This window comes from Mycteria americana, chromosome 1 (genome assembly GCF_035582795.1).
Source record: "Mycteria americana isolate JAX WOST 10 ecotype Jacksonville Zoo and Gardens chromosome 1, USCA_MyAme_1.0, whole genome shotgun sequence".
NCBI lineage: Eukaryota > Metazoa > Chordata > Aves > Ciconiiformes > Ciconiidae > Mycteria > Mycteria americana.
Window position 1 is genome coordinate 200,149,506 of NC_134365.1, and position 25,354 is coordinate 200,174,859.

General features: G+C 42.0%; 1 protein-coding gene across 11 annotated transcripts in view; it reads right to left on the bottom strand.

Moving 5' to 3' along the window:
* CDK8 (cyclin dependent kinase 8) overlaps positions 1-24,515 on the bottom strand; it is an 86,453-nt gene extending 61,938 nt beyond the window's left edge. For 3 of the 11 annotated variants that reach the window (XM_075490872.1, XM_075490869.1, XM_075490868.1), the window contains exon 1: positions 24,043-24,174. Coding sequence is in view for 3 of the 11 variants with exons in the window: in XM_075490865.1 (XP_075346980.1) it covers positions 24,043-24,170 (128 nt within the window). In the remaining 8 variants the exon portion in view is untranslated. Of the gene's footprint in view, positions 1-24,042 lie in introns of all 11 variants that reach the window. The other 8 variants (XR_012773805.1, XR_012773804.1, XM_075490867.1 and 5 more) reach the window with 6 other exon arrangements.
* Positions 24,516-25,354: the final 839 nt, after the last annotated feature.

Genomic DNA, 25,354 nt, shown 5'->3' on the forward strand with positions numbered 1-25,354 from the left:
AATGTGAGCACATCGCAAAGCTTGAGTATTAAAATGCCTGGTATTTCTACCCTTTATTTAGAAGGATACTTAAAACATAAATGTGTTCAGCAAGTGGGAGAAAATATCCTACACATGGAGAAAAAGGAGGCCTATTACCTAAAAGGCAGTTTAAAAAAAAATCAGTTCTACTGTTATTTCATCTCACATATCATATTTTGTAGAAATGTATTGGCACATTACAATATATCCTTTACTCACATCACTAAGTCAGTTTAAAATTCAATTGAGTAATAAAAATAGCAGAACAAAGTACTGAAGCCTTAAAATCAGTGGTCATTATTCCAAATTTACAGTACCATTAAAAAAGATCTCAAATTAAAAATTAACTGGTCACTATTTAGGAGTAGTTTTGTCTTTAAAAATAAGGAAATGTAAAACCTGAGTGCAGCTAAACATCCGAGGGAAAGAGGCTCTACTGTCTTACAACTGCCACAGGGAACTATAAATGTAGTATCTATTCTGCAGAAAACTCTAAGGAACCTGTTAATTGTTTATGGTTCTTTTTCCCTAAAGAATACAAAAATTCTGATAATTAAAAGATAAGCCCCCCAATAAAACACATGGGTTTTTATTAATTCTACCCTTGAAAATACCGTTATCATCAATAGCAGTAAATGTAACACATCCTGAGTAAGTACAACTGTCGCACTACTGCTAAGAGTGATTCAGGCTCAGTAGTACTAACTCAAAATTCTCTGAATGCATTAAATACAGGATTTTGATTTTACTAGCCGAAAATGCATTTGTGCCATAGAGCATCTTAAGCTTTGAACAACTCACCTCGATGAATGCTGAGTAACTCCAACCCCTAAACTGTACAAACAGTAGCACATATTCACTATTAACAGCAAAATACAGGCAGGGGCTTTCATACATGCTAGGGAGCCAGGTAAGGCAAAATATACCAAGTGCTCTATTACCTACCAGAACTTCAAAAAAGGAAATAGATTAATCAGAAGCTTTATTATAGTTTACTTGTAAGTATTAGAATAGTGTTCAACATCAAAGATTAAATTTAAACTACAAATGAAGAGAAAGATAACATGGAGTTAAACTGTAGGTTTAACTAAAGGTACTCAAGTTAGAGGAGGAAGGATAAAGAAAACTAAGTGCTTTACTGAAATTTAACATAGCAAATATATGGACTTACTCCATATGCAGATTTGAGATGGAAGGAAGACCTTAGTAAAACACCCAGCTATACATTAGAATGCAAAAATAAAACACAAGAGCAAATTATAACATTTAAGAAACTTACTTGGAATTTTCACTTTGTGGCATCATACCCTGCCTCCTCCCCCAAGTCATAGCAATATTGGGTTTTGGTTTTAAAAATGCTAAAGTCAGCCTGGTACATATACAACATTCAATGAATTCTATAGGAAAAAGTAGTAATTCAGTTCTTTGGAAGTATATGAATACATCAATTCAATTTTTGAAGCTGAAAGATTTTATATGTTTATATTAAATGCCAAAATAACTGCTGTATACACAGCAAAAGAATACATCATTTTCTAGAAAGCGCAGAGAGACGAGAGCAGACTGGTACCCATTCAAATGGTGACGAAGAATAGAATTATCCCTTTTTCCTCTTTCAAGAGCACTTTTATGGCACCAAATAGTCTTGCCAGAATAAGATATTTACACCAGGAGTTCTATTTATTTTTGCATTTTATAGCTATTAACTACCAACCCAGAAAATGGGTGTGGTGGAGAACCAAGTGACAAAGGAAACAAAAGAGGCTGAGGTTCTCAACGCCTTCTTGGCATTGGTCTTCACGTCACGGTCCACTCACACAACTACTACGTTTCCAAAGCTAGCGGCACAGTCCTGGTGAAAGGAAGTAGCAGAAAACCAAATTAGGGACAATTTCAACAAACTAGACACACTCACAGGTCTATGTGAGCAGGTGGGCAGCATTCAAGGGTGCTTAACAGAGCTAGCAAATGTCATCACAAAGCCACTCTATCACCTGCAAAAGGTCATGGTGATCATGGCAGGTTCCTGGCAATTAGAAAAGGGCAAATATCAGGACCCTCTTCAAGAAGGGCAAAAAGGTTCAATGATACTATAGGCCAATCAGCGTAACCTCAGTCCTTGAAAAGGTTATGCAGCAAACCCTCCTGGAAAGCTATTTTCAGGCCCATGAAGGAAAAGAAATGACTGGGAACAGCCGGCAAGGATTTTCCAAGGATGAGTTGTGCCTTATCAACCTGATTGTCCTATACAATGAGAGGACTAGCTCTATGGACAATGGAAAAGCACTGGATGTTACCTTGACCTTAGCAAAGCTTGTGACATGATCTCATAGTATACTCATAGCTAAATTAGACAGAGAGCTTGGCCAGCTGAACTGCAGATCAAAAGAAGAACAGATGAAAAAAATCAATTGGCCTGCCAGACTTTATTGGTTGTAATCAATGATACAAATCCAACTGGCTGCCAGTTACTTGCACATCCCTCGGGGACAGATACTGGGGCTGATATAACATCTTCATTAACAAATGGACAACCGGATGGAAGGTGTCCTCAGCAAATCCACAGATGACACTAAATTGGGGACAGTGGCTGGTGCATTGAGGAAATGAGCCACGATTTGGACAGACCTCAACAGACAGGAAAAATGGGCAGACAAGAACCTCAGAAAGTTCAAAGGCAAGCGCAAGGACCTGTCTCTAGTTTGGAACAACCCCACGCAACGGGACACACTGCCAAGTGGGTCAAAAGCAGCTTTACAGAGCAAGACCTGGGGGTCCTGGTGGACAAGCTGAACAGGACACAGTGTGCCCCTATGGCAAAGGCAGCCAACCAAATCCTGGGCTGTATTAGGAAGAGTGTTTCCAGCAGGTGGAAAGAGGTGATTATTCCCCTATATTCAACACTATGAAACTACATCTGGGAGCTCCATATTCAGTTTTAGGCTTTCCAGTACAAGACAGACACTGACATGCTGAGCAAGTCCAGAGGAGCAGCAGGAGTCTGAAGGACATGACACATACAGAGAGGCTGAGAGAGCCAGGTTTGTTCAGCCTTCAGAGAAGGCTAAGGAGGGATCTTATCACTGCCTTCAGTTAGCTAATGGGGGGTGGGGGTGTGTTTGTGTGTGTACAGGGAAGGAGTCAGACTCTTCTTGGAGGTGCCCAGCAAAATGAGAGGCAGCAGTCAAATGGCAAAAAGAGAAATTCCAATTAGATATCATGAAGAAAAAAATGTGGGTAGTCAAAAAGTGGAAGAGACTTGCTAGGATTCTTCACGCTCAGAGATATTTAAAACTCAGCTGGATAAGAACCTGAGCAGCCTAAGCTAATTTCAAAGTTGGTCCTGCTTTGAGTGGAGATTGAGCCAGGTACCTTCTAGAGATCCCTTCCAACCTAAAGTATTCTACATGGGATTGTGAGACAGAGTACTACTTTGTTGAGGATTCATCTGGCACTGTAAGTAGTTTCACAGCTGTGCAGTACATTTATAATGCATTTTCAAGACACACAGCTAATTCCTAATACTGTTTTCCAAGTCTGACAACATTTCCAAAATTTAGCTAGAAGAGCGCGCTATTCTGGATGCATACGTACATAACTTTGAGGACCATTTGCTATAGAGAGATTTAAAACTTTTTACCTTTTCAATATAATTTAGATTAGTGTGACGACACAACTTTGAATTTCATCTCTTATTGGAATACTGAACTTTCTTTATTCAATATTTAGAGTTTGTTCTAGTATTTAGAATGTGTGCAATGGTAACTGTCTCTTAAAGGAAGTCATTCTATGCCTTGGTGTAAAACTAAAGCAATGCACAGATGTTGCTACTTGTAAACATGCTAAAAAAGAAACCCAAAGGTTAATGTTTTTTGTGAAAAATAATAATCCTTTAGAATTATATTTGTACTTAATAGTATAAATAGTGGTATCTGAACCTCCAAATCTTAATATAGCCTGCAGATGATTGGTATGGATGCCACTCAAATCAGCAATAAATTCTTTCTACCCGCTGGATTTCAACAGCTTTCACACAAATTCCGCAAACTTACCCATGTGCTTTGTGCTTACACACAGAGAACCATGGAGATGTCAAAAAAACCCTTTCACCCCTGAAGAAAGATGACTTTGTCCCCAAAGGTCACTGCACCCTGACAAGATCAGTGTATTCTAGAAGTGGACTTACTACAGCACTGTACTGGTTTTGGCTAGGATGGAGTTAATTTTCTTCATAGTAGCTCCTATGGGGCTAGGTTTTGGATTTGTGACCAAAACAACGCTGATAACACACCCATGTTTTAGTTATAGCTGAGCAGTGCTTACACTGCTCAAGGCCTTTTCTGCTCCTCGGACTGCTCCACCAGCAAGTAGGGCTGCGGGTGCACAAGAAGCTGGGAGGGGACACAGCGGGGACAGCTGACCCCAACTGATGTCATGCTCAGCATATAGAGCTGGGGGAAGGAGGAGGAAGGGGGGGGACACATTGAAGTGATGGCGTTTATCTTCCCAAGTAACCATTATGTGTGATGGAGCCCTGCTTTCCTGGAGATGGCTGAACATCTGCCTGTCCATGGGAAGGAGTGAATGACTTCCTTGTTCTGCTTTGCTTGTGTGGACAGCTTTTGCTTTAAACCATCTTTATCTCAACCCATGAGTTTTTGCACTTTTACCCTTACGATTCTCTCTCCCATCCCACTACAGGGAGCAAGCGGCTGTGTGGGACCGAGTTGCCTACTGGGCTTAAACCTCAAGAAGCACATCCAAGATCTACAGCCTTGATAACTGAAGAACGCACCAAAGTATTAAGTTTACTCAGGTTTACAGTCACAGTCTAACTGGCTGAGACTGAAAAAAGTTTCACATTGTTAAGGATTTAAACGTATGAAACCCAGTGGTTATTACATACACTTAAATGTACAAAGCTGAACAAGTATACCTGTGCAGAATGAGATATAACAGTTCTGTGAGGATAGAGGGTAACAGCCAAATAGCAAAGATGATGTTGATCAGCAGAAAATAAATTGTATAGGAAAAAAATTGGTACTAACAACTTGGTACAAAGGCTGAGAAATTGCATTATAAGCACCTGACTTCCCAGGAAGCACATTTTAGGTCAAATCTTTTGTCAAACCAATTAGTACACACAGTAAGTCTGATCACTGACCCTGTACCTTCAGGTAAACCTAAAATAAAGAGCAAAAATCTTATAAATCGTTCTCTAAAAAAAATCTGAGCCAACAGTGATGCAATGATAACCACTTCATCTTTTTGTAGTTCCATTTTTACAAAACCTGCTGGGTTTCACACATTTAAATGTTTTACATTTATGTTGATAAAAAGAACGGAAAACTAACAGTGAAGTTGTGCACAATAGCTTGCTTTAAGTCAATGGTTTGCTGCTGAAAGAATCCCATCTTCATCCCCACACACACTCCTGCCCCTCTGCACTAGAGCCCAGACACTCGTTTTCTGATGGAGAGGAGCTTATTCAGAGAGCAGAAAAGTATTTCCCATTTTCTGTTTGGTACGCTTTCTGCCACATTAGTGAAATGAAACCGCCCGCTGAATGCTCAGATGAGCACTGCAGTTGTCTGAAGGCAGAGAGCAGACATAGCAGAGGCACAGCAGTTTCTGTCCACATTCAGGATGAAGTTAATCTTCTAACTAGTACTTTCTTTCCACATCAGCTTGAGGCAGTACACCCAGCTGCAGCTTTCTGGCAAAGGTAAGTGCTACACCCGCTGCAGAAATAATTCCATTCACTAAAAGAGCTCACCATTGCCGAAACAGTAGACTTCTTCAAAATATGGAAACAACATAAACTAGAATTATGTCATTCACTTATAGTTCTTTGAGGGTCATTTTGCTTATATATAATGCATAGGGCATCAGTAAATCATTTCCAAAAGGAGATTACTCTAAAAATACTTAATTTTCCTAGGACCACTTCTTGTAGGAGGTTTTTTCTTTGGTTTTGAGAGCAAACAAAAAATACATTTTGGTTATATTAGCTAAAACAAGTTGGATGAAGCAAGACTAGAAGATAAACATTAGCTCAAATTACTGCTTCTTCATTTGACTGAATTTAAAAACATTTTGAAAAATGGGGTAGTCCTATAACATGCATTAAACCTACAGAATACAGGTTATCTTCTTTATTATAAACTGCCTGCTACACAACCAAAGCATGACTATTTTTAAAAGTTCAGATTTACTGAAGCCCGGAGTATTTACAACCAGCTTAAAGTTTATCCCATCATAGATTCCAGCTTGTTCCTTTCACAGAAGAAATCTGCCAAAAATCAGATAAAAACCCAGATTCTTTCATGAAAGCCTCTTATATATCAATAAATGAGAAAGGATCATGAATAATGCAACCCAGTCAGAAGAGCTGGGAGTCCAAGCTACTTTGTTGAGGATTTCAGCTCGAAAGAGTAGTTCACAACTATTCTTCTCTCCTCTGCAAAGCTTCCCGTAAAGACTTTCCAGGAACAGGTAAAGAGACTGAAGAGCAGCTGGTACTACTTAATCTGCAGACAAAGATAAATAAAGTTCATAAAGTAGTGTGACTTACTATGTATTTGTGGTTGCCACTACAAGCAGTGCCTTGCACCCATTCTAACGTGGCTGCTGGCATCAGGACATGCTTTACAGTTTCACACACTTTTGTAACAGTGCTCACTCCCAAAGGGAAAATTCCAGACTGTTTCCATATTCCTACAGTGATAAGTGTTGTCTACTTCTTCTCTAACTTCAAACATGAGATATGCAAGAAAAATATGAATCAAAAAATGCGTGGAAGCATGTTTAAAAAATATGTAGCGAATAACTGTCTAGAATCAGCTAGAGCTGGATAGGCCACCTGCAAACAATACGGCACCCCTGCCGTACCAGACCTTGACACACAACCAGGAGCAGAGCTGCGTTGGCACAGAGATTTCCGAATGACTCGAGGCAGTGGCCGGGAAGAGGGAGCAGCCAGCACGCTCCCCTGCCAACTCCACCAAGCACCTCGGGAGTCAGTGCTGGTCTAGACCCACACGGTAGCAGGGCAACCCCTGACGAGCCACCACCTTCTCCCACAGGTACATTTCCAGGGGCACGTCCTCATTTTTGTAGGTGTTGCTGATGTGCAGGGACTCTCAAATGATATTGGTATGCAACTGTTATCAGGAAGACCGGCTGTATCTTGCCTGGTTTCACAGACAGAATACGACAGATTAAAATAGAATAAAATTAGTCTAAAAAAAAAAAAGGCATCACATCCTTTATCTCCTAAGGTTCCTTTTCCTTTGCTTTCTGAAGAGTGGAAGAACAACTACAGGTGAACAACACAGCGGAAATCCAGGACCCCAAATTTTAATTTCACCTTAAGATAGTAATTCTGGGTACCAGATGAAGCAGAAATGTGTCAGTAGGAAAGCACCGCTACATGCTTGCCCATCTTACTTTACTTCTTAACGATCTGCTAGAGTTAACTGTCAAAGACAGCTGCATGGACCTTTCATGAAATCCAGAGCAACCACTCCTATTAATCAATACAGCCCTTAATTTTATAAAGGCATGTCATAGATTATAGCTACATCAATCCAAGTTTCAACCAGTGTGCTGTATGATCACAGTAAGTTTTGGTGAGCCTTAGGAAGTGTTTGCATAGTCATATCATTAAACTTAAATAAATTGCAAAACTCAGAGAAGTAGACAGAAATTTCATCTTTAATTTATTTACACTGCTGTTCTCTCCTTTTTCTCTTCTTCTTCCAGAGAAGTAACAAAAATATATTACTATCTTAATGCTAGGCAGTGATTATCTTCACGTTTGTCAATAATTTCTAGCTGAATTAAAATTTAACTTAGAGAAGGACTAATAGAAAAATCACCTTTAAATGTAAATACTAAACAACCTAGCAGAAGAGAAAATTTAAAGACTTATCTCTAAGGTAACATTTTAACAAGTTTGCATGGTTATGGCTTTTTTCCTTTTAAAGATATGGACACGATGCACAAAAACACAAACAGGTAAAACAGCACATTCAGAGGCAGGAAAAGAGCCAGTTTGTGCTCTTTCTGTTTGCTTTCAGCCCCCCTCCTCAAAAAAATACATTTTATCCTGGAAGAAAACTAATGCTTCAGTATGACTAAGTCTTGCTGACACTTTAATATGCAATTTTTAGACACAGTGTGCTTTAAGAAAAAGACAAAAAAACCTTTACAAAAGCACAGAAGAGTACAAGGAACACAGTTTGTGACTGAAGCACATTTAATGGACTCAGATCTAAATTTACATGATGTCGTGCAAATAAGGCATATTACTCACCCAAATGCCAACACAAAGAAGGTATTGCAGGGGAAGATGCTCTAACAGAATTGAATTTATTAAGGGTCTAACTCAAGCACTTACTCTTTTTCCATCCCCAAAATACTTACAGGACATGGCAAGATTGCTGTGCCAGAACAGCATCATTATTCTTATCAGACAGCAAGGCTTATGCTGAGAATATTTTCTACTTCAAAACAAATCCTTCAGTAATCAGATCTTTTCATGGGTAAAGAAAAGGTCATTTCCACAGCTGGAGGAAAAACCATCAACAGCAAGCCAATAAACACTAGAGCTTCTGAGACAGCTGATGCTATGTGGTGAATGGCAATTACTGATTCACTTTATTCCTTTTGTTCTTTGATTTTTTTTAAATTAACATCTTTTGCCACAACATGTAGTTTGGCAAGAAGTTCAAAGTAACCAAGTAAATTCAATGATACACTGTACATGTGGTTCTTCTGATCTAAGAATTTGCTGCTGTCAAAAGAAAAGCCTTTTCTTGACATCTCTGCCTTGCTGCTCCTAGCCAGAAAATCCCTCCCCTTACGCCAGCTCTGATCTGTGCCACGCTCCTCCATGACACGAGTCACCTCCTGCATTCAGCAAAAAGTTATCCACTTTTCTTTTCCTGGGTTAACAAATTCTGTTAGCCTACAGTGGGGTATGATGAGTATCAAAACCAGCACCAAAGTATGTGCTAAGAGCAAAAGCCAATGAAGGAACGGGTAGAGGAGAGATCAACATGGAGGAGAAAAAGAAAGATACCACTCACTTCAGTCTCTGCTTTCTGGTGGTGGTGAAACCACAGGGAGCATGGTTGGCCATAATTTAAAAATAATTAAATAAGTAAATATTTTAAAACAAACCAACCCCCTCACCTAGCCCTGCAATTAACTCCAGCACAAAAGTTCCACAGAAGCAAGAATCCCTGGGATTTGATTAAGGATCTTCTCCTCCCTTCTCCCACAAAAACGTAATTTGACAGCCAGCCTAAAAACTAAGTTTTAAAACTACACAATTATGAAGAGCGTTCCTATGAGACTAGTTGATGGGCAGCAATACCCTACCCTGGACTCAAAGCTCCATGCTGCTTTATTAAAGGACATGGCAGTCTTACCAGTACTTCCATATAAAGCAACACAAGAAGTACCTATGCAAATTCTCCATAAGGAAAAAGATTGTTGTATTTCATTTGCACTTTCCTTCTTCTCTCAGATTGTTCTTAATTCACTTCAGTATTTGTACCACTTGAGAACCTAGAAGTTGCATAAAGACAGCACAACATTTCAAAGCATCTGTTCTGAAAAGCAAATAAAAAAGAGGGCTAAAGCACTGGTCTAAACTTCAGAAAACCATAATTTCATTGGGTAACTTCTATTTTTGGTACGTTTTTCTTCAGTAGTCAAATCTGTGAAATTATTTGCTTTACATGGAAGAAACAACATGTTTGCTGCTTTAAAAAAACTTCTATGATGAGAAGCTTTTTAAGTCACAAATTTGCCTAAGTCACAAACATAGTACTGTAGAAGCTACAGGTTCACAGATTATATTTTCTTATTTAATAGCCCTAATGGATTTATCTTTCATAAATTTATCCAGTCACTGAACAACTGTTTCCTATCTTCTCAATGACACTGAGGATTTTAGAGACTCTCCCTGTCCCTCACAGATACAGAAGAGTCCTCGTCTATGGGAACGACTGAAGTGTTCATACAGACACTGCTCCACATTTCTGAGTATCCTTGTTGGCCCTCTTTAGGTCTATTATACCCTGCCTGGGATGAAGGGATTAGAAGCGCCTACAATACTGAAAATAGGATTTATAGCAACAATGACACCGTGCTTTGTGCTCTGCTCCATTGCTAGTAAGCCCTGTGATTCTCTCTGCTTTTCAGCAATTACTTGCACTGAGCTGGCACTTTCACAAAACTGTCATTATAAACTCCAAAATCTTTTTCTTAAGTAATAATAAATTCAGAGGCTACCATTGTGTGAGTAAAGAAAGGACCATTCTCCCATACGCATCGCTTCACATCAATGAGTATGATATATCATTGGAGAAGGACTTTGTGATATTGAGGGCCAAGCCTTCACAATCAGCCCTTGCCTTCACTATCCCAAGTAACTTTCTCTCATCAGCAAAGCTGTTTCCCAACTACTTATGACAAGTGACTTCCAAACAAAACTTCTGAGCAGCACAGGTTCCCAAGAGATACCACTAATGACCTCTCACCATTAATTCGCATCTTTAACTAGCGTCTCTATCCAGAGAAGGACCATCTCTATGTTCAGCTTAAGTCTTTGGTAGGGTACTTCACAGAATGCTTTTTGGAAATCTAGATAGCTTACATCAACTGTGTTGTCTTAACCTACACGTTAAGTCCGTCAAAGGATTTTAATAGACTTAGGAGATGTTGAATGTGTTTTATACAGCTGTTGTGTCTTCAACTCAGCACCTTTCATGTGTCGACTATCTCTGCTCTTGGTTCAGCTTACTAGTTAGTAGTTTCCCCTCCTTCAATAACTCCTTTTACAAACTGATCTCACCACTGCCCCTTTCCAGTCTTCTATGACTGAGACAATTTAAAGCATTGGGTTATACTTTCTGCTTAGTAATTTGCTTATTTCATTCTTGAACTCCTTCAGATGTGTGAACACATCTCATCTTGACACCTGACTGCCCTTCACTTCAGTTTGTTCAAACGGCCCCTTCCCCAAACACTGCAATTTGAGACAGATCCCCCAATGCATTCCTTCACCTCCAATTCTTTGAGTTCTTTCATAATGCACAGGCAAAAACAAAGCTCTTCTCCTGCTGTCATTTCATCTTCTCTAAACATTCCTTCTATAGTTCAGTGGTCCCCTCGTCCTACAGATAGCATTGTGCTACTGATGCATCAGAAAAGAAGGGGTGAAAAGGAAGATTAATTTCATTCCCTTCTCAAGTAGTTTCTCAAGGTTAGGGAGGGGTGGGGGGAGCTTGTGTGTGGTTTTGAGGGCTTATATGGGGGGGGAGGTTGCCAAGGGGGGCTGTCACACTACATTTCTACACTTAGCCTACCATCAGTTACCTTCTTTTCTACATTCATCGTTCACAGATGACTTAATTTTTCAAATAACATATTCTCACACCCAAGGGCTTCCTTTGTTTTACTATTTGGCCATGTCAGATTTTTTTTAATTGATGGTTTTACAGTGTCTTGATGAGTGATACATACTCACTGAGAGCTCAGAGAAGCTTCAAAAATGGTTCCCAAGTAGCTTGCAACATTTCACCTTCTTGGCTCTCTTTTAGCTTTAAGAAGCCTCCTCCCATCACCACCACCTCTCCCCACCCCTTCTTTTTTTAACTGAAGGGGTACTTCAAGCAGATTTCTTAACCTTGCATAGATTCAGCATCCCTCCAAGAGCAAAGTACAAGCCATGTTTGTCAGAGACAGCCAGCAGTAAGAACTGTTAGAAGTAACAGTTTGGATCTGCTCTTTTGTCCTACTGCAGGCGAAGTCCCAAGTCGATTCTCCCGTTGTGGGTGCCCTGACTAGCTGTTTCAGTAAGTAGCTACTCACTGTCCCAAAGTTCTGTCTTGGCATCTCTCCCTCACAGAGCATCCACCTAAATGAAATGAGGCTAATGAGCTGTTCATTGCTGTATTTTCTGCTTTGCAGCCTCTCTGATCTCACAAACCATAGGCAAACTAGTCAGGCAGATGGAAATGCAGTCCTAATGCTATTTTTCCCTTACGTATGCCTGGAATTCTACCCAGAGAGCTTTCAGTGTTGCAATAGCTACTCTTTGAGTCTTTCGGTATCTGACACTCATCTGGCAGAGTCATATAAGCTTCCAGTTGAGCTTTTATAAAATTGAATTAACATAACAGTGAATGGCACTGTTAGCACATTTACTTGTGAGGGGTTGTTTTGTTCAACCCTGCTTAAACAGGATTGACGTTCATCCAAAAAGAAAAGAGAGAGTTTGATCGCCAAGCAGTTCAAGCACAAAAAGTTAGATAAGATTCAAATTACACGCAGGGACAAATTTGCCACCTTGCTGTCTTGAAGTCCACCCAGGTAAAGCTTGCTCCAGTTGCTTTTGTTGTGTTCCATACCTTGCACAGTAGTTCCGTGAGAACAATGGAGTTGATTAAACCTGACTTTCCAAGGCTTCGCTGTGCGATCACCCAGTGTCTGAATGCAAACTGTAATTGAAAGTACACCTGCAGCTAGGGCTCCCCCTCACAGGGTAAGGCTATGCCTCTCCCAGACAACACATCTTGGCCACAAACACAAGGTGGAATCAGGGGTCTGCTGCAATTCAGATCCTTTTGTATTCCAAGTTCTCAGCAGCACGTATTATTCATACAGACAGTAATGAATTGAGTCTTCCTTTTTAGTGCAACCCTCAAGTGTCCTTTATTCAAATGTCAACATCTTGTATGCAAGGTGTTACAAGCACACAGCACGGAGCTTTCCCAGAAAAACAGGCAGATTGTTTCAGTGACCTTTAGTTGTGTTCTTCCCTGTTTGCAAAACGTGCATTTTTTCAGGACTAATTTTAATTTTGGATGTTTAGGCTATCATCTGTAGTTGAGAAAATCACTCTGTTCTCTTGAACATTTTGTCCTTTAAAGAAAATATCTGCAGCTTTAATCCTGGCTTATAGTTCTTTTCCTGCAAATTCTAAACTGACTGCACAATATGTTTTGCCGTACTACGACTTAACACTCAAGGTAGTTAAGATGCAGTTGAATGGAAACTGTTGCCTAAACAGCAGTATCTTTTTGCTCAAGTATTGCATATAATTTTACAAGGACTCTTTGGCATCTCGATCTTCACATGCTTAAGTCAGTCTTTCACTAGGATATGCAAGACACGTGCAATAGGGCAACATCAGTAGAATTCTCTGTAAAAAAGCAGAATATTAAATTGTCTATCCAGTACCTTTCCTGTATAAGCTACTAAGGACTCCATATGCTTCTGTACAAGATTCAATAAATTTATTCAGGTAGCTATATCTCAGATGGGAAGCCTACAATACACAAAAGTTATCAACTAGTTCACGAGTGGCCTTGTACCTAATGAAAAATTGTAGCTATGAATAAAGCTATGCTGTAATCCCAAATGTGCTATTATGGGGGCTTGACAAGGTCTCAGAAACCATTTGTTGAGCCTCAGAGGAGACAAGAGAGAACAGCAGGCTAGCCAGCCAGAACACAAAACCCCCCTGAATGGTTATCAGCCTGCACGTAGCAGTAACACACAGCATTACTTGCCAAGCTCGCAAAGAAAAGATGGGGGGTGGTGGGGGGGAGAGGAGCACGAGAGTTAGAGCATTGGCAGGATGATGCTTGAAACTTTATTCCCATTCCATTCACACACGATGGGCTTCTCTAAACTCAAGACTGCTTTACAGGGAAAGGATACCAGAAAGAAAGAAAACTTTGCTGCTAATAAAAGGCTAAGTATCTTGATGCTCCTGCTTCAGCTTCGTTACCTTACTTGACCAAACTTAGATAAATTTTGTCTGTATTGAACCTTAAAGAGCATTTCCAAGACTTAAATTAACAGAGGAGGGTGAACTGATTACCATCATCTACATAAAGTCAGAATCCACAATTCTGAGTATTTTATAATACTACAAAACAAACTGCTGGCTTACTTTGTTAATACTTTAAACAAGCATAAGAGAGAGAGCCAACTATATATTGATTAAACATAATCTTCATAGGCTTACTCAGTTTCAAAATGAGAATTCTGAATGAGATTTGACATCCCTTCAGCATGGGCCCTTTTGTCATATTTCAAATGTTTAAGATCTGGCAGTTCCTCTTCCCCCAACACATGCCCAGAAAGCACAACGTTTTTTACCTCAAATCATTTGAGCTGATCAAATCTAAGACTCTCCATGGCAGCAAACTGGCAGAAGACATGCAGGCTATAACTTTTGCACAACACGTTATTTACCTCATCCCAGCAGAGAACCCTAGCTAGAAGTATACTTCCAATCTGAATTTGCATTTAGAGAGTGGATAATTCCATACTGAAGCAAAGAGCCTTGGGGGGGGTGGTGGTGAGAGGGAAGTCAGGTTTCATAAATGCCATCACTCGCACAACTACTGTGCAAGCTACAAAAAGTTGCAACCAGAACTAGTGCAGCCTGTGTGACTTTAAGACAGCAAGGCTGCAAGCCCATCTTCAATTTTCCAGTATCTCAAAAGCAGCTAGTACCTCAGATCTCTTAATACAAGGACTCTGTACAGCCACAGAATTCTTTGGGTTTTAACAGTTTCAGAAGTAGGGGTTATCAGTATGCACAGCTACAAAATTAATATTCTTTCATTTTTTTTCCATATGGTTAAGACATTTCTGATGTTTTTGCAGAAATATTGAAAGTTTTATTTTCCACAGAACAGTTATTACATGCAGAGACCACAAACAATATTGCTTAAAATCAGCAAAAAGCTTAAGGAATACATCCAAATATTCATCCACTACAGATTATTCTTTTAGAATCTGCACTGGCCAGCAAATGTCCTGGAGAAGCATTAAAGTGTTAGAGCCTCATCGCACTCGCCCTTAAAAGCAAGGGAGACACCACCATCCTTTTTTAAAAAAAAAAATAAAACCAAAAACAAAACAACAACACCCAAACTTTTATCAGCTATGAGGAAATGCTTGATCAAAATCTGCTTTCAACCTGTTCACTAAAGAACTGCTACTGCACTGCAAATTACCTGCAGTGTGTGTACTTACCACTTACTTGCTTATCTACCTGAACTGTTGTTCAAGGACTTTTCTTCAAATGCACAAAATTAGATTCATCCTTTAATGGTACTATTTTATTCCTGCTCTCAGACATAAGGGTCTCCCTTCCAGGCCAGGTCTAGGGTTTTTCCGTAATTTCTATCAGGATTCTCAAAACTCAGTGCTGGAAACAAGAGCTGCAAGATCTGTCCTCCTGGTCAAGGAGACCTCCAGGACCGAGTTTCCTGACTCACCTCTCCCTCCCTATTCGTTCCCTGAGAGAGAAACCAGATGCTGCTCTACGCTTATCACCAATTTCAGCCCCAGGAAAGTTTCCAACTCCATCGTTTCTCTCCCTGTCTCCAGACTGTTTGTTAACACAAAGGAGAATCCACTGTCATAGTCTGCACCTAGTCTAGCTGTACAAACAGGTGCTTTCCCACGTAGATACTATGCCCAAGCTCTGAGATACTGAACCCTGCAGAGCCTCCCAGCCACCTCCACCTCTTCTCTCACCTTCCCCTAAAGAACAGTTTAGCTCCAGGTTCATCTCCTCTTCCTTAAAAACGTACGGCCCATAGCATCCACCACTTTTTTCAGTGCACTCAACTGCATATATTCTCCACCGCCATCCCAGAAGCAGACAGCACAGTACATTGTTTCTAGCACGCCACTAGACATCTTGGTATCCGTGGATAGCTCATGCTTGTCTTTCACCTCCACCACTTACTTCTAGTGCATAATATCACCGCCAAGCCCACTCTTCCGGGCACTGTTGATGACTGTACACAGCCTTCATGTGGGTGGGCAAGGAAATGGAGCGGTCTCTTCTGCCCTGAAGTTCCCTCTGAATTTTTCAGAGGTTTGTGAACATAAACAGGTTACAAAATCCCACAGGAATCATTCTCCAAGGTGACTGAAAAATGCAACACAATAGTTCCTAGCATATTGCAGCAGTCTGTCAAAAAACCTCTTCCTTACTGAAAAGTACACGCATATAAGTACATTTTTAGCACATATGAGAAGGGACACAAATCAAAACAAACACAAGTACCAACTCCCCCCTACAGTTTGCTTTCAGTCTTGACATTCTGCAGTCATTCATGTTTATCAGCCATTTCAATTTTATTCTTTTGATATTCAGTTACAGATTAGCTTAATGTGTGCAAAAACTAGGATGGCATTAGGCTTGACAGTGGAAATAGGGAGTTTTCTTATGTATGTAGAAGTCTAGAGGGAAAAGGACTATTTGGGAAAGTTCAATTGTCTATCTGTAACCAATGCCACTTTTGTTTTAAAAATGTTAACCATTTTTTACACTCTCCAAACAGAACACACTACCAGACCATTCAGTTATTTATGTCCCTCCCTCCCTCCACCTCCAATCAGCATACTCTATATGAGCACCACTGCAACAAATAACTATCACACTTCTGCTGCTTCCAAGGCAGCCATTGAAGGAAGCTAGAGAAGTCCACCTATCACTCATATTACAGACTCTTGTAGGAAAATTCAGATTAACATCTCACTTTGAAATGAAAGGATTATCCTCCGGAATTAAGAACCAGAGCCAAGCTTGAAAGACAGGCTGTACGGCAAAAATATAGACAAGGCAAGCATTTCATTCTAAGACAAAAAAGCAGCACACCAGACAAATGGTAAAGGTTGAAGACAGCACTTATTTTCTCAGCACAGAACAAAGGAGAACCTCTGAAGAACATGAGGATAGCTCCTTTTGGGGCTGGAGCCCAGCACTCCAGTATTTCTGCTACAAAACAAAACAAGATAGTGGTTGCCAATTGTTAGGACCAATACTCATGATCCTGCTTTCCAGTTCTCACTAAACTAATTTTATGTTTACATCCAAATAAAAGATGATGAAAGGAGACTGTACTCTTCCAGAACCAGAGCTGCACCTAACAGTATTAACCACAGCAGAGGTGGTAAGTCACAGTCCACACCAGCAGCCTGTGCCTGCCTCACATGCTCAGTTCATCTAACAACAACAGCCCAGTCTCCATCCCACATAATCACAACTCCACAATGATAAGGGTCCATAGTAGAAAGAAAGAATCCTGTTCCAAAGAAAGCCGGGGGGGGGGGGGGGGAGGAGAAGTAGTAGTATTTTGTTTAGAAGATGCTGCTACCCACACATTTGCAACTGATATCCTGCTACTTGTGTACGGAAAATTATTTTGATGGAAGACAGAAGCATCTCAGTATTAACTGGCTATTCAGAATGAATCCGCTATCACTATTCCGGGCACACCAATGAATGCCTTATGAGTCAGTAAGTCCAATAAAGGGCTAGATTTTTATAACCATTTTGATACTCACAGTGGCACAACAATCACCTTTTAATGCCAAAATGGACACATCTGGGCTGTAACCTGGAGGTCTTACGAAGTGCATATCACCATGTTCGCTGTTGTTCCATACTGTTGGAGTACAACCTTGCCATACACAAAGCCAAGCCACTGTACCTTCATTATGATTCCACTGTACTTTCCAAATTTCAGCATAGCTAAAAGAATCTATTCGTAAGAAGCAAGACATCCTTCACAGTTTCTGCTACAGCAGCCTGCAAATTACAGCTCTTCAGATTCCAGTGGTAAAAAAGGACACCTCCGTTGTTTTGTGGTTGGTTTCTTTTAAACAAAAAAAACAAACAAAAAACCAAAGAAGCAAACAAAAAACAAAACAAAAAAAACCCAACTTCTAAAAGACTTAAACACAGAAGAATCACAGAATACCCAAGAGCTGGAGCGAACATACTACTGCACCATCATTTGGCCAAGAGCAGCATTCTCTAATGATGTGCACCTTCTCTGTAACCAGCACCCTCAAAAACTATCCCCTATTCCCTCATGAGAAATCAAGCACAGCAGTACATGCCTCCATTACTTACATATATTATTCGAATTTATAAATCCAGAATAAAAGCAGATCCAGATCTTAGGTGTTTTGTGACACTATCCTCACACTCTCCTCTCTGCACTTGTCAAAAGCTTCAGGTAGGGATGAAACACTAACTCACAGCTATGCTGGCTCCACCTTTGCTGTTGGCTATGAAAATAAATCCAACACATCTGTGACAAGATAACAAAAGATCACACCAAATAAAGTCCAAGGGCCACTCAACTACATGACCTTAAAAACCTGTAAGGCTTGAAGCTACCTAACAGGGTGAGAAGGGAAGGAAGCAGATGGGAAGACAGTTATACGAGTGGTTTACCAGAAAAATTAAAGAGCACAAGATTTCATGCAATACATCATGCATACCTCATTATGCAGATATAGTTTAATTAGGAACTTTCTAACTACTACAGTAATGGATCTAAAAGAGACTCAGGGCATATATTTTATGAAGATATTACCACATATTACATACATAAATAAACTCTGTGGCATTTAGAAATTCCACGCTATTGTTGACAGGAGTCACAAGCCAAATGCTTGCGCACCGACTCTGCGGCTCTCGCTGCCTGCCTGTAATCTGCACCAACTGCTTTGGTTCAAAAGAGTTAAAATCAACACACACAAACATTCAGCCAACCTCCCCCACACATCCATTAAACTGAGAGAAGACAAGAGTTGTTCAGAAGTTTATAGTGAAAACTAACAGCATGGACTTCATGATACAACTCCTGCAAAGGCTTGATACAGAACTACTCATGAAGCTGTAAGTCTGTATCTGTTGTTTCACTTCTTACCAAGCAAAATTTCCCACTGGACTAATTACCTCTACTTGTGGCACTCCCAAACTCAGTGTACCTCTCACTAAAAATCAGTTTGATAAAAACATCAACAAAATAAGTCATCTATGATCTGAAGTAACTCAACCAATACATACCCATAAACACAGACAAACTGGAACTAATCTGGTATCAACCTCATTAAGGGCCAAGTGTTTCAAAAAAAACCCCAAAAAAACAAAAAACAAAAACCAAACAACCCAACAAATCCCAAATTCCTAAAGCAAATAAAAGTGGGCTCTTCTGCATGCACTGCAGGGCTTCGCCTGATCTCTAACAGAGCAGCATACTTCTAGAGCAGAAGAGCATTCAACTTGCTACAACAGTCAGAAGTGATGGGTTTTGGTAACATTATAGAACAGACACTAAGCTCTTGACTTATCTTTTTCCTTTGACAACAAGGTTATGCAGTTTATCTACATCGCATTAAAATATTTCCTTATTCTTCACAAAAAAAAATTCCATGTCCCCTTCTTCAAATACTGTGAAACAAGAATAGCATCTTATACGTTACCCAAACCATTCATTATTTTATTTAACTTAAACACATTCTGCCTTCTCTTTTTTTTCCAAGGGAAATACTCCCAATCTCACAGTTTTTCTTTATACAAAAGTTTGAGAGAATCATCATCATTCTTGCAATATCCTTTTTCCGGCAAATAGAGACTACGACATACCGTATCAGAGATGAAGCAAACCAGTAGTTTACTGGACATCCACTAGTTTTCTACCATTCTGTTTCTCATACAACTCATACAGACCCTCAAGGAAAAAACTGGATATAGACTTGATTGTTTGAAGGGTGCAAGGAAAAGTCCAACACATAAATGTATTTTCATTGTTTCAATTACAATTTGTCAGTGTGTCCAAATGAAAGAATTTGTCCCTCCCTTACAGCAATACTTCCAACACAGAACTGTAACAGCTGAAATTAAAACACTCTCCAGCTGCCCTTATGTTTGGGACCTGCATCAGCTCTTGCAGTTTCTGAGAGTGACGAGGAGAGCATTAGCTTGTTTACTGTTGGTTCCCCACCAACAGTCTCACCACATAAGTCTCCTTCTGTGAGATTAAGAAAAAGCTTCCAATAAAGCACCGGGGGATGTCACTATAGTTCAAGATCTTCCATTATATCATTTTTTGCTGTTGTAATTAAAGTTAGATACTGCTCAACAGTGACATTCAATAGTTTCTTATTCTCATGCAAATGACATCTGATAAACAGGAAAAATGAATATTTGGAAACATTCAAAATTGCCACTAAAACAGGCAGCCTTGCTCCACAGAATAGGCTTCTCTCGCAGATTCTGGCTGTAGCTGTATCATAAAAACAGAAGTGAGAGGAGAGGGAACAAAAGAAAGCAGTGCAAGATCAATCCCATTGAAACTGGGTACCACTTAGGCATTAGCACATGACCAGCACACGCAGCTCAGTCTGGTAGCTCCAGGGGCCGGGCTTGTACAGGCAGCCCCTAGGGTCCTGCCAGCTCTGTCTGCCCATACCTGGCACTTGGTTCCTAGTAAGCTTTGAAGGAGTCTGATCCAGTCAATTAAAAAATTTTTTTAAAAAATTAAAAAATAAAATCTGTATGTTAGTCCAACAAACGAAAAACTGCTGGCATATTTTCCAAGTCTGGCATAAGACAAATAGGTAGGTTTAATATCTGGGTTGAGCAATGTTCCTGAGGGAGCACCCAAATGGCACGCAAAGCAGCTTTTATGCAGGAAATAACTGACATTTTCTGGGGAAAAAAAAAGTAAACTATCCTACCACCGCTAGAGATGCGCAACAGTTTCTTTATCTGAAGACTGATGTTCAACATGCCACGTCCGCATTCTCTTCCCAGTGTCTGCCATTAGAGTCAATTGCCTTCTTGTACACCTTTTGGCTATAAAAATAAACCCCATCAATTCACATAGAGTTTGTTCTAAGCAGGTTTTAAAGTCCACTACAGGTACCGCACGGATGGAAAAAAAAAAAAAAAAAAGACAGCACCATTCAATAAAAAGCCAGGAAGATTCTTTTCAACCCCAGAGATGACAAACTTAAAAATAAGAGGGATTGAAATAAAAGCTTGAGAACAGAATGCAGTTTGGCTGCAGGCAACACACCAGGTAGAGCTCAGCTGTGATGCTTGACATTGTTATTTGGCTGATTTGATGTTCAGCTGGGTCAGGTTTGGCAGCGAATATGTAAGAAAACCTCCATGGAGCTGTACCTGGTGATCCTCTAGGACAAGACCCCAAGCCTCACCTTGTGGAAAAGAGCACCGCAGGGCTGGACTGGCTTTTTTGCTGGAGCAGGGCATGAAATCCAGGTTATGCCCTCAGCAGGTGACTAAAGCACATACTACAGAACATCTCTTTCACTCACTAGAAGGATTCTCACTCCATCAAGATTCCTGTAAGACTGTCCTCCACAACATTCCCTTGTAGTTTTAATGACATACAATTAACTTCTACAATTAGGACATGCAGCTGCTATCTAGTTTTGAACTGCCGTACTGCACCTCAGAAGCAGCTGTAAAAGCAATCAAAAAACCCAAAGAGGTGAAGACTGCGATTGTACTAAAGACACTGGCTCTTACTACTCTTAAATTGGATTTTTACCACAGAGGGCTTTAGAACATACATTTGCACAAATTGAATTATTAAAGTTTAGTTATTTTCTGTGTTTCTTCTATTCATTAAGACATCCATATGTAGAAAATGTCATTTAAGAAAAAGCTGCCCCAATATTTTTAACAAAACATTTGCAGTCCTGCAGCCCATTCTTCAAAGTACTCTGAAAATCTTGATCTATATTAATAGACTTAAAAGATTTGTGCTATTTAAAATAAGAATTAGAATCATATAACAAAGTTGGCTTTAAACTTGCAAGTTTAAGGGAAAAATTATGAAAATTAACTAAAAGATAGAGAAAAACTGCATATGTAAAGAAAGTTTGAGCTGTATAAATACTACAAACAACTCAAAAAGCAGGTTATTCATCCATCAGTATGTACCATTTGGGGACTATTGAAACAATGTAAGAATGTTTTTTCATTATTTGCATAGAACAATATACTCTGTTTCATGCACTCCCCACTGCAAGATATAACGTCCATGCATACATTACCATAGCTTCCAGGAAAACAAAATGTTATTACACATTCGCTTTTGCAATTTAATTGATTCCTTTGGATAAAGGGATGTAAATGGCACCTTTAAGTTCAATCCTAATTCCACCTACATAATTTAAGATTGCATACATACAAGTATACTATAAGCTATAAAAGCATCTATGGATGTTTCTATTTTAAGTATTTTAGTGATTGTCCAAGGGCAATTACACAGCATATTTAAAAGAGAAAGTTTTCACAAATCTGGAAGGGAAATGGGGAGTACTATGCAAAGGGAAGGGAAAGGAAGCACTAAATGAACAATAAGGCAAAAAAGGGAGACCATATACATTGCTCACCCATTTTTTTTGCAAACTCTGATCAAATACCATACCTTGATTCCCCCCCTCACCAAGAATATAGAGGATTTAAAATCACACACATTCAAGAACCGAGAAGAAACTCTACTTTAAAGCCACCTTTGAGTAACTGTTCATTTTTAAAGCACACGATTCCATTTTTTCTGAAATTTCTCAAAACGACACTGCCATCAGCAGCTCTGAACACACTCTCCCAAACACCATCAAGCAGACTGATGATTTCACCAAAAATATGTTTGAATATATGCTTCACCAGTATCACATGCTGAATTCCCTACACGCTGCTGCAGTCCAACGTGCTGAACATCTGCGGAGAGCCTGACACGAACATTAGAAATATGGTCGGTATCTTTCAGTACCTCAATCTGTTTTTCATATTACAGACCTCCTTATCGGCACTGAAACCAGGGCTGGCTGTACTAGCAAAGTTAGTACCTGCATGTAAGGAGACTTGAGGCAATAGGTTATCACACGCTCAACAGTTTACTCCCCTTCCCCTCCCAGAAAAAAAAAGAATTCAGGCAAGATAAGAATTTCTCCTGTGAACAATTTGAAGGATCCAAACGTAAAATTTGAGAAGTAGTTAGCTGACTCATACCAGCAAACAAAATTCACACTGAAGTACTGTGCTGCCATTAATATCAGCATGTTTAAGACACAGACAAGATAAGGTGCGACCAGTCCCATTACAACCGTTCTGTAGGTAATAGCTAAAGCATTTCCAGAATTAAAGCTTATGTAAACAGAAGCAGATCGTGTTTCAGCCATAACCGGCCACAACCTGCTTTAAAAGTTTTTTATTTATCAAATGTAAAAATGACACCCGGACTTTTAAAACACACGTTATTTGACTGACAATGTACAGAGCACCACTGTGAGGAGACTGCAAGAGAAAGAATGGATGCGATTTAAAATTTAGGACCTGTTACAAGAACAACCCGAGCCTCTCCTGCTGCTTCTGCTCCCTACTTCCCATTGTTCTGCTGTTCGGCAAGTGATGCCATGTCATGGACGAGGGAAACCTAAATGACAGTTTGCTAGATCTTTCTTTAAAACATTTACGCAAAGAAATCCCTTTGCTCGGGTCTGTACCGAGAACTGGTCACACATAAAGCTCATTTAAGGCACTCTAAAGCCCGGAAAGGACCAGCAGACTTGGGTTCCTGAAGCAGCCAGCAAGAATGCCCAAAATGGTGACTGCAAGTAATAAATCAGACAAAAAAGCGTTATTTAAAAAAAAAAATCAAATCCTGCTCTGCGAAGCTGACGGCCAGGCTGAACCTTGTAGGTGGCTACTCGTTTACTCGCAATGAAAATCCGTTAAGTTAAGCGTTTTCCTCAGCCACCTGATTTTTCCGCCAACCCCTACCCGCCCCGCAACGGGACTCCGGCGTCAGGCGGCGGGGACGGCGACGCTCACGTTACAAGTGGCTCGCAGCGACCGACGGGGCCCCCGGCGCAGCCCGGACGGCCGAACGCGGGGTTTACCCGGGCGGCAGCAGAAGCCGCGGCACCGAGCGAGGAGACAAGGCAGGGCGGGAGGAAGGCGACGGCACCGCGGGGGCGGGGGACGCGGGGGCCCGGGGGCAGGAGGCGGCGGGCGCAGGGCCGGGCGGCCGGGGCAGGCGGCGGGCCGGGAGGGGCCGGCGGCAGGAGGGCGCGGGGGGGCCGGGGGGACGCGGAGAGGCCGCGGCGGGGGCCGGGGGAGCCCCGCTCCTCACTCACCCGTCCTTCCGCTTGGCTTTGTAGACGTGCCCGTAGGTGCCCCTGCCCACCTTGCAGCCCTCGTACTCGAAGAGGTCCTCCACCCGCTCGCGCTCCCCGGTCAGCTTCACCTTGAAGTCATAGTCCATCTTCAGCGCCCGCCGCGCCGCCCCGAGCCGCCCCCGACAGCCGCGCACCCCGCCGCGCCCCGCCCCGCCGCGACCGGGCGGCGGCAGCAGCAGCAGCAGCAACAGCAGGAGGAGGAGGAGGAGGAGGAGGCCCCCGAGCCGCCCCGCGGACCATCCAGGGGCGGGCGGGCGGCGGCGGGGCTGCTCCCTTCCCTCCCGAGCCCCGTCCTCCGGCTGCTCCCTCCCCGCCCCGCCAGCTAGCGGCACAACAGCCGGTCTCCCGGGCGGAATACGGCGGCCGCGCCTGGCCGCACTGCCGCAAAGAAACGTCGCAAACCACGGGCACCTCCCCGGCCCCGGGCGCGGCGGGCAGCGCACCACGTGGAAGGAGGCGGGCTGCGACCTCCGCCGGAGCCGCGCCCCCCGCCCGTCCCGGCATGCCTTGCGGGTACCGCAGCACGCTGGGAGATGTAGTACAGACGGGAGAAAGGCGCGGGGGCGCCGCGAGGCACGCCGGGAGTTGTAGTCTTGCCCGCGCGAGGCACGCTGGGAGGTGTAGTCTTCAGCCGGCGAGGTGGCGCGCTGCCTGCCGGGAGCTGTGGTCGCTGGGCAGGGCGGGGAGCCGGCCGCGGCCGGGCTGGGGAGAGCGGCCGGGCTGGGGAGAGCGGGGGCAGCTGAGGCTGCAGGGCCCGGCCCGGGGTAGCGGGACCGGTAGAGGCCGTACGTGTGGTTATTCCCAGGACCAGGCTTCCTTCAGTGGGCTGCCGGCACCAGGTGCGGCACAGGGCCCCCAGCCGTGGGCTGCCCTGTGTCAGCCCCCCGGGGCTGGGCAGCTGGAGCTGGGGCACGGGGCCTGCGATCGGCAGTCACCACAAGCCACAGTTGTCGTCATTACCGTGGTTGGTTACAGAGCACATGAGGGTCCCCAGCTTACTCCAGACAGGCGAGGCAGACACGGTTGGTCCTGCCAGACCGCCTGTCAACATCGTTGTAATTAAGACGATTCCACGACTTTGGGCGTCGAGGCAGACAGACTACAGTGCTGACGAACCTTCTCTGCGTGGCTGCAGGGGCAAATGGGGACGACTGCGCCTGGTATTTAATGCAGAGGCATTACGTTTAGCAAGGCCCTTGCAAGCGTCCAGTAACCGGGCTCTTTCCAATGCCTCTCCTTGGCTGACAGAGCCGTAGTTACCAACCCAACG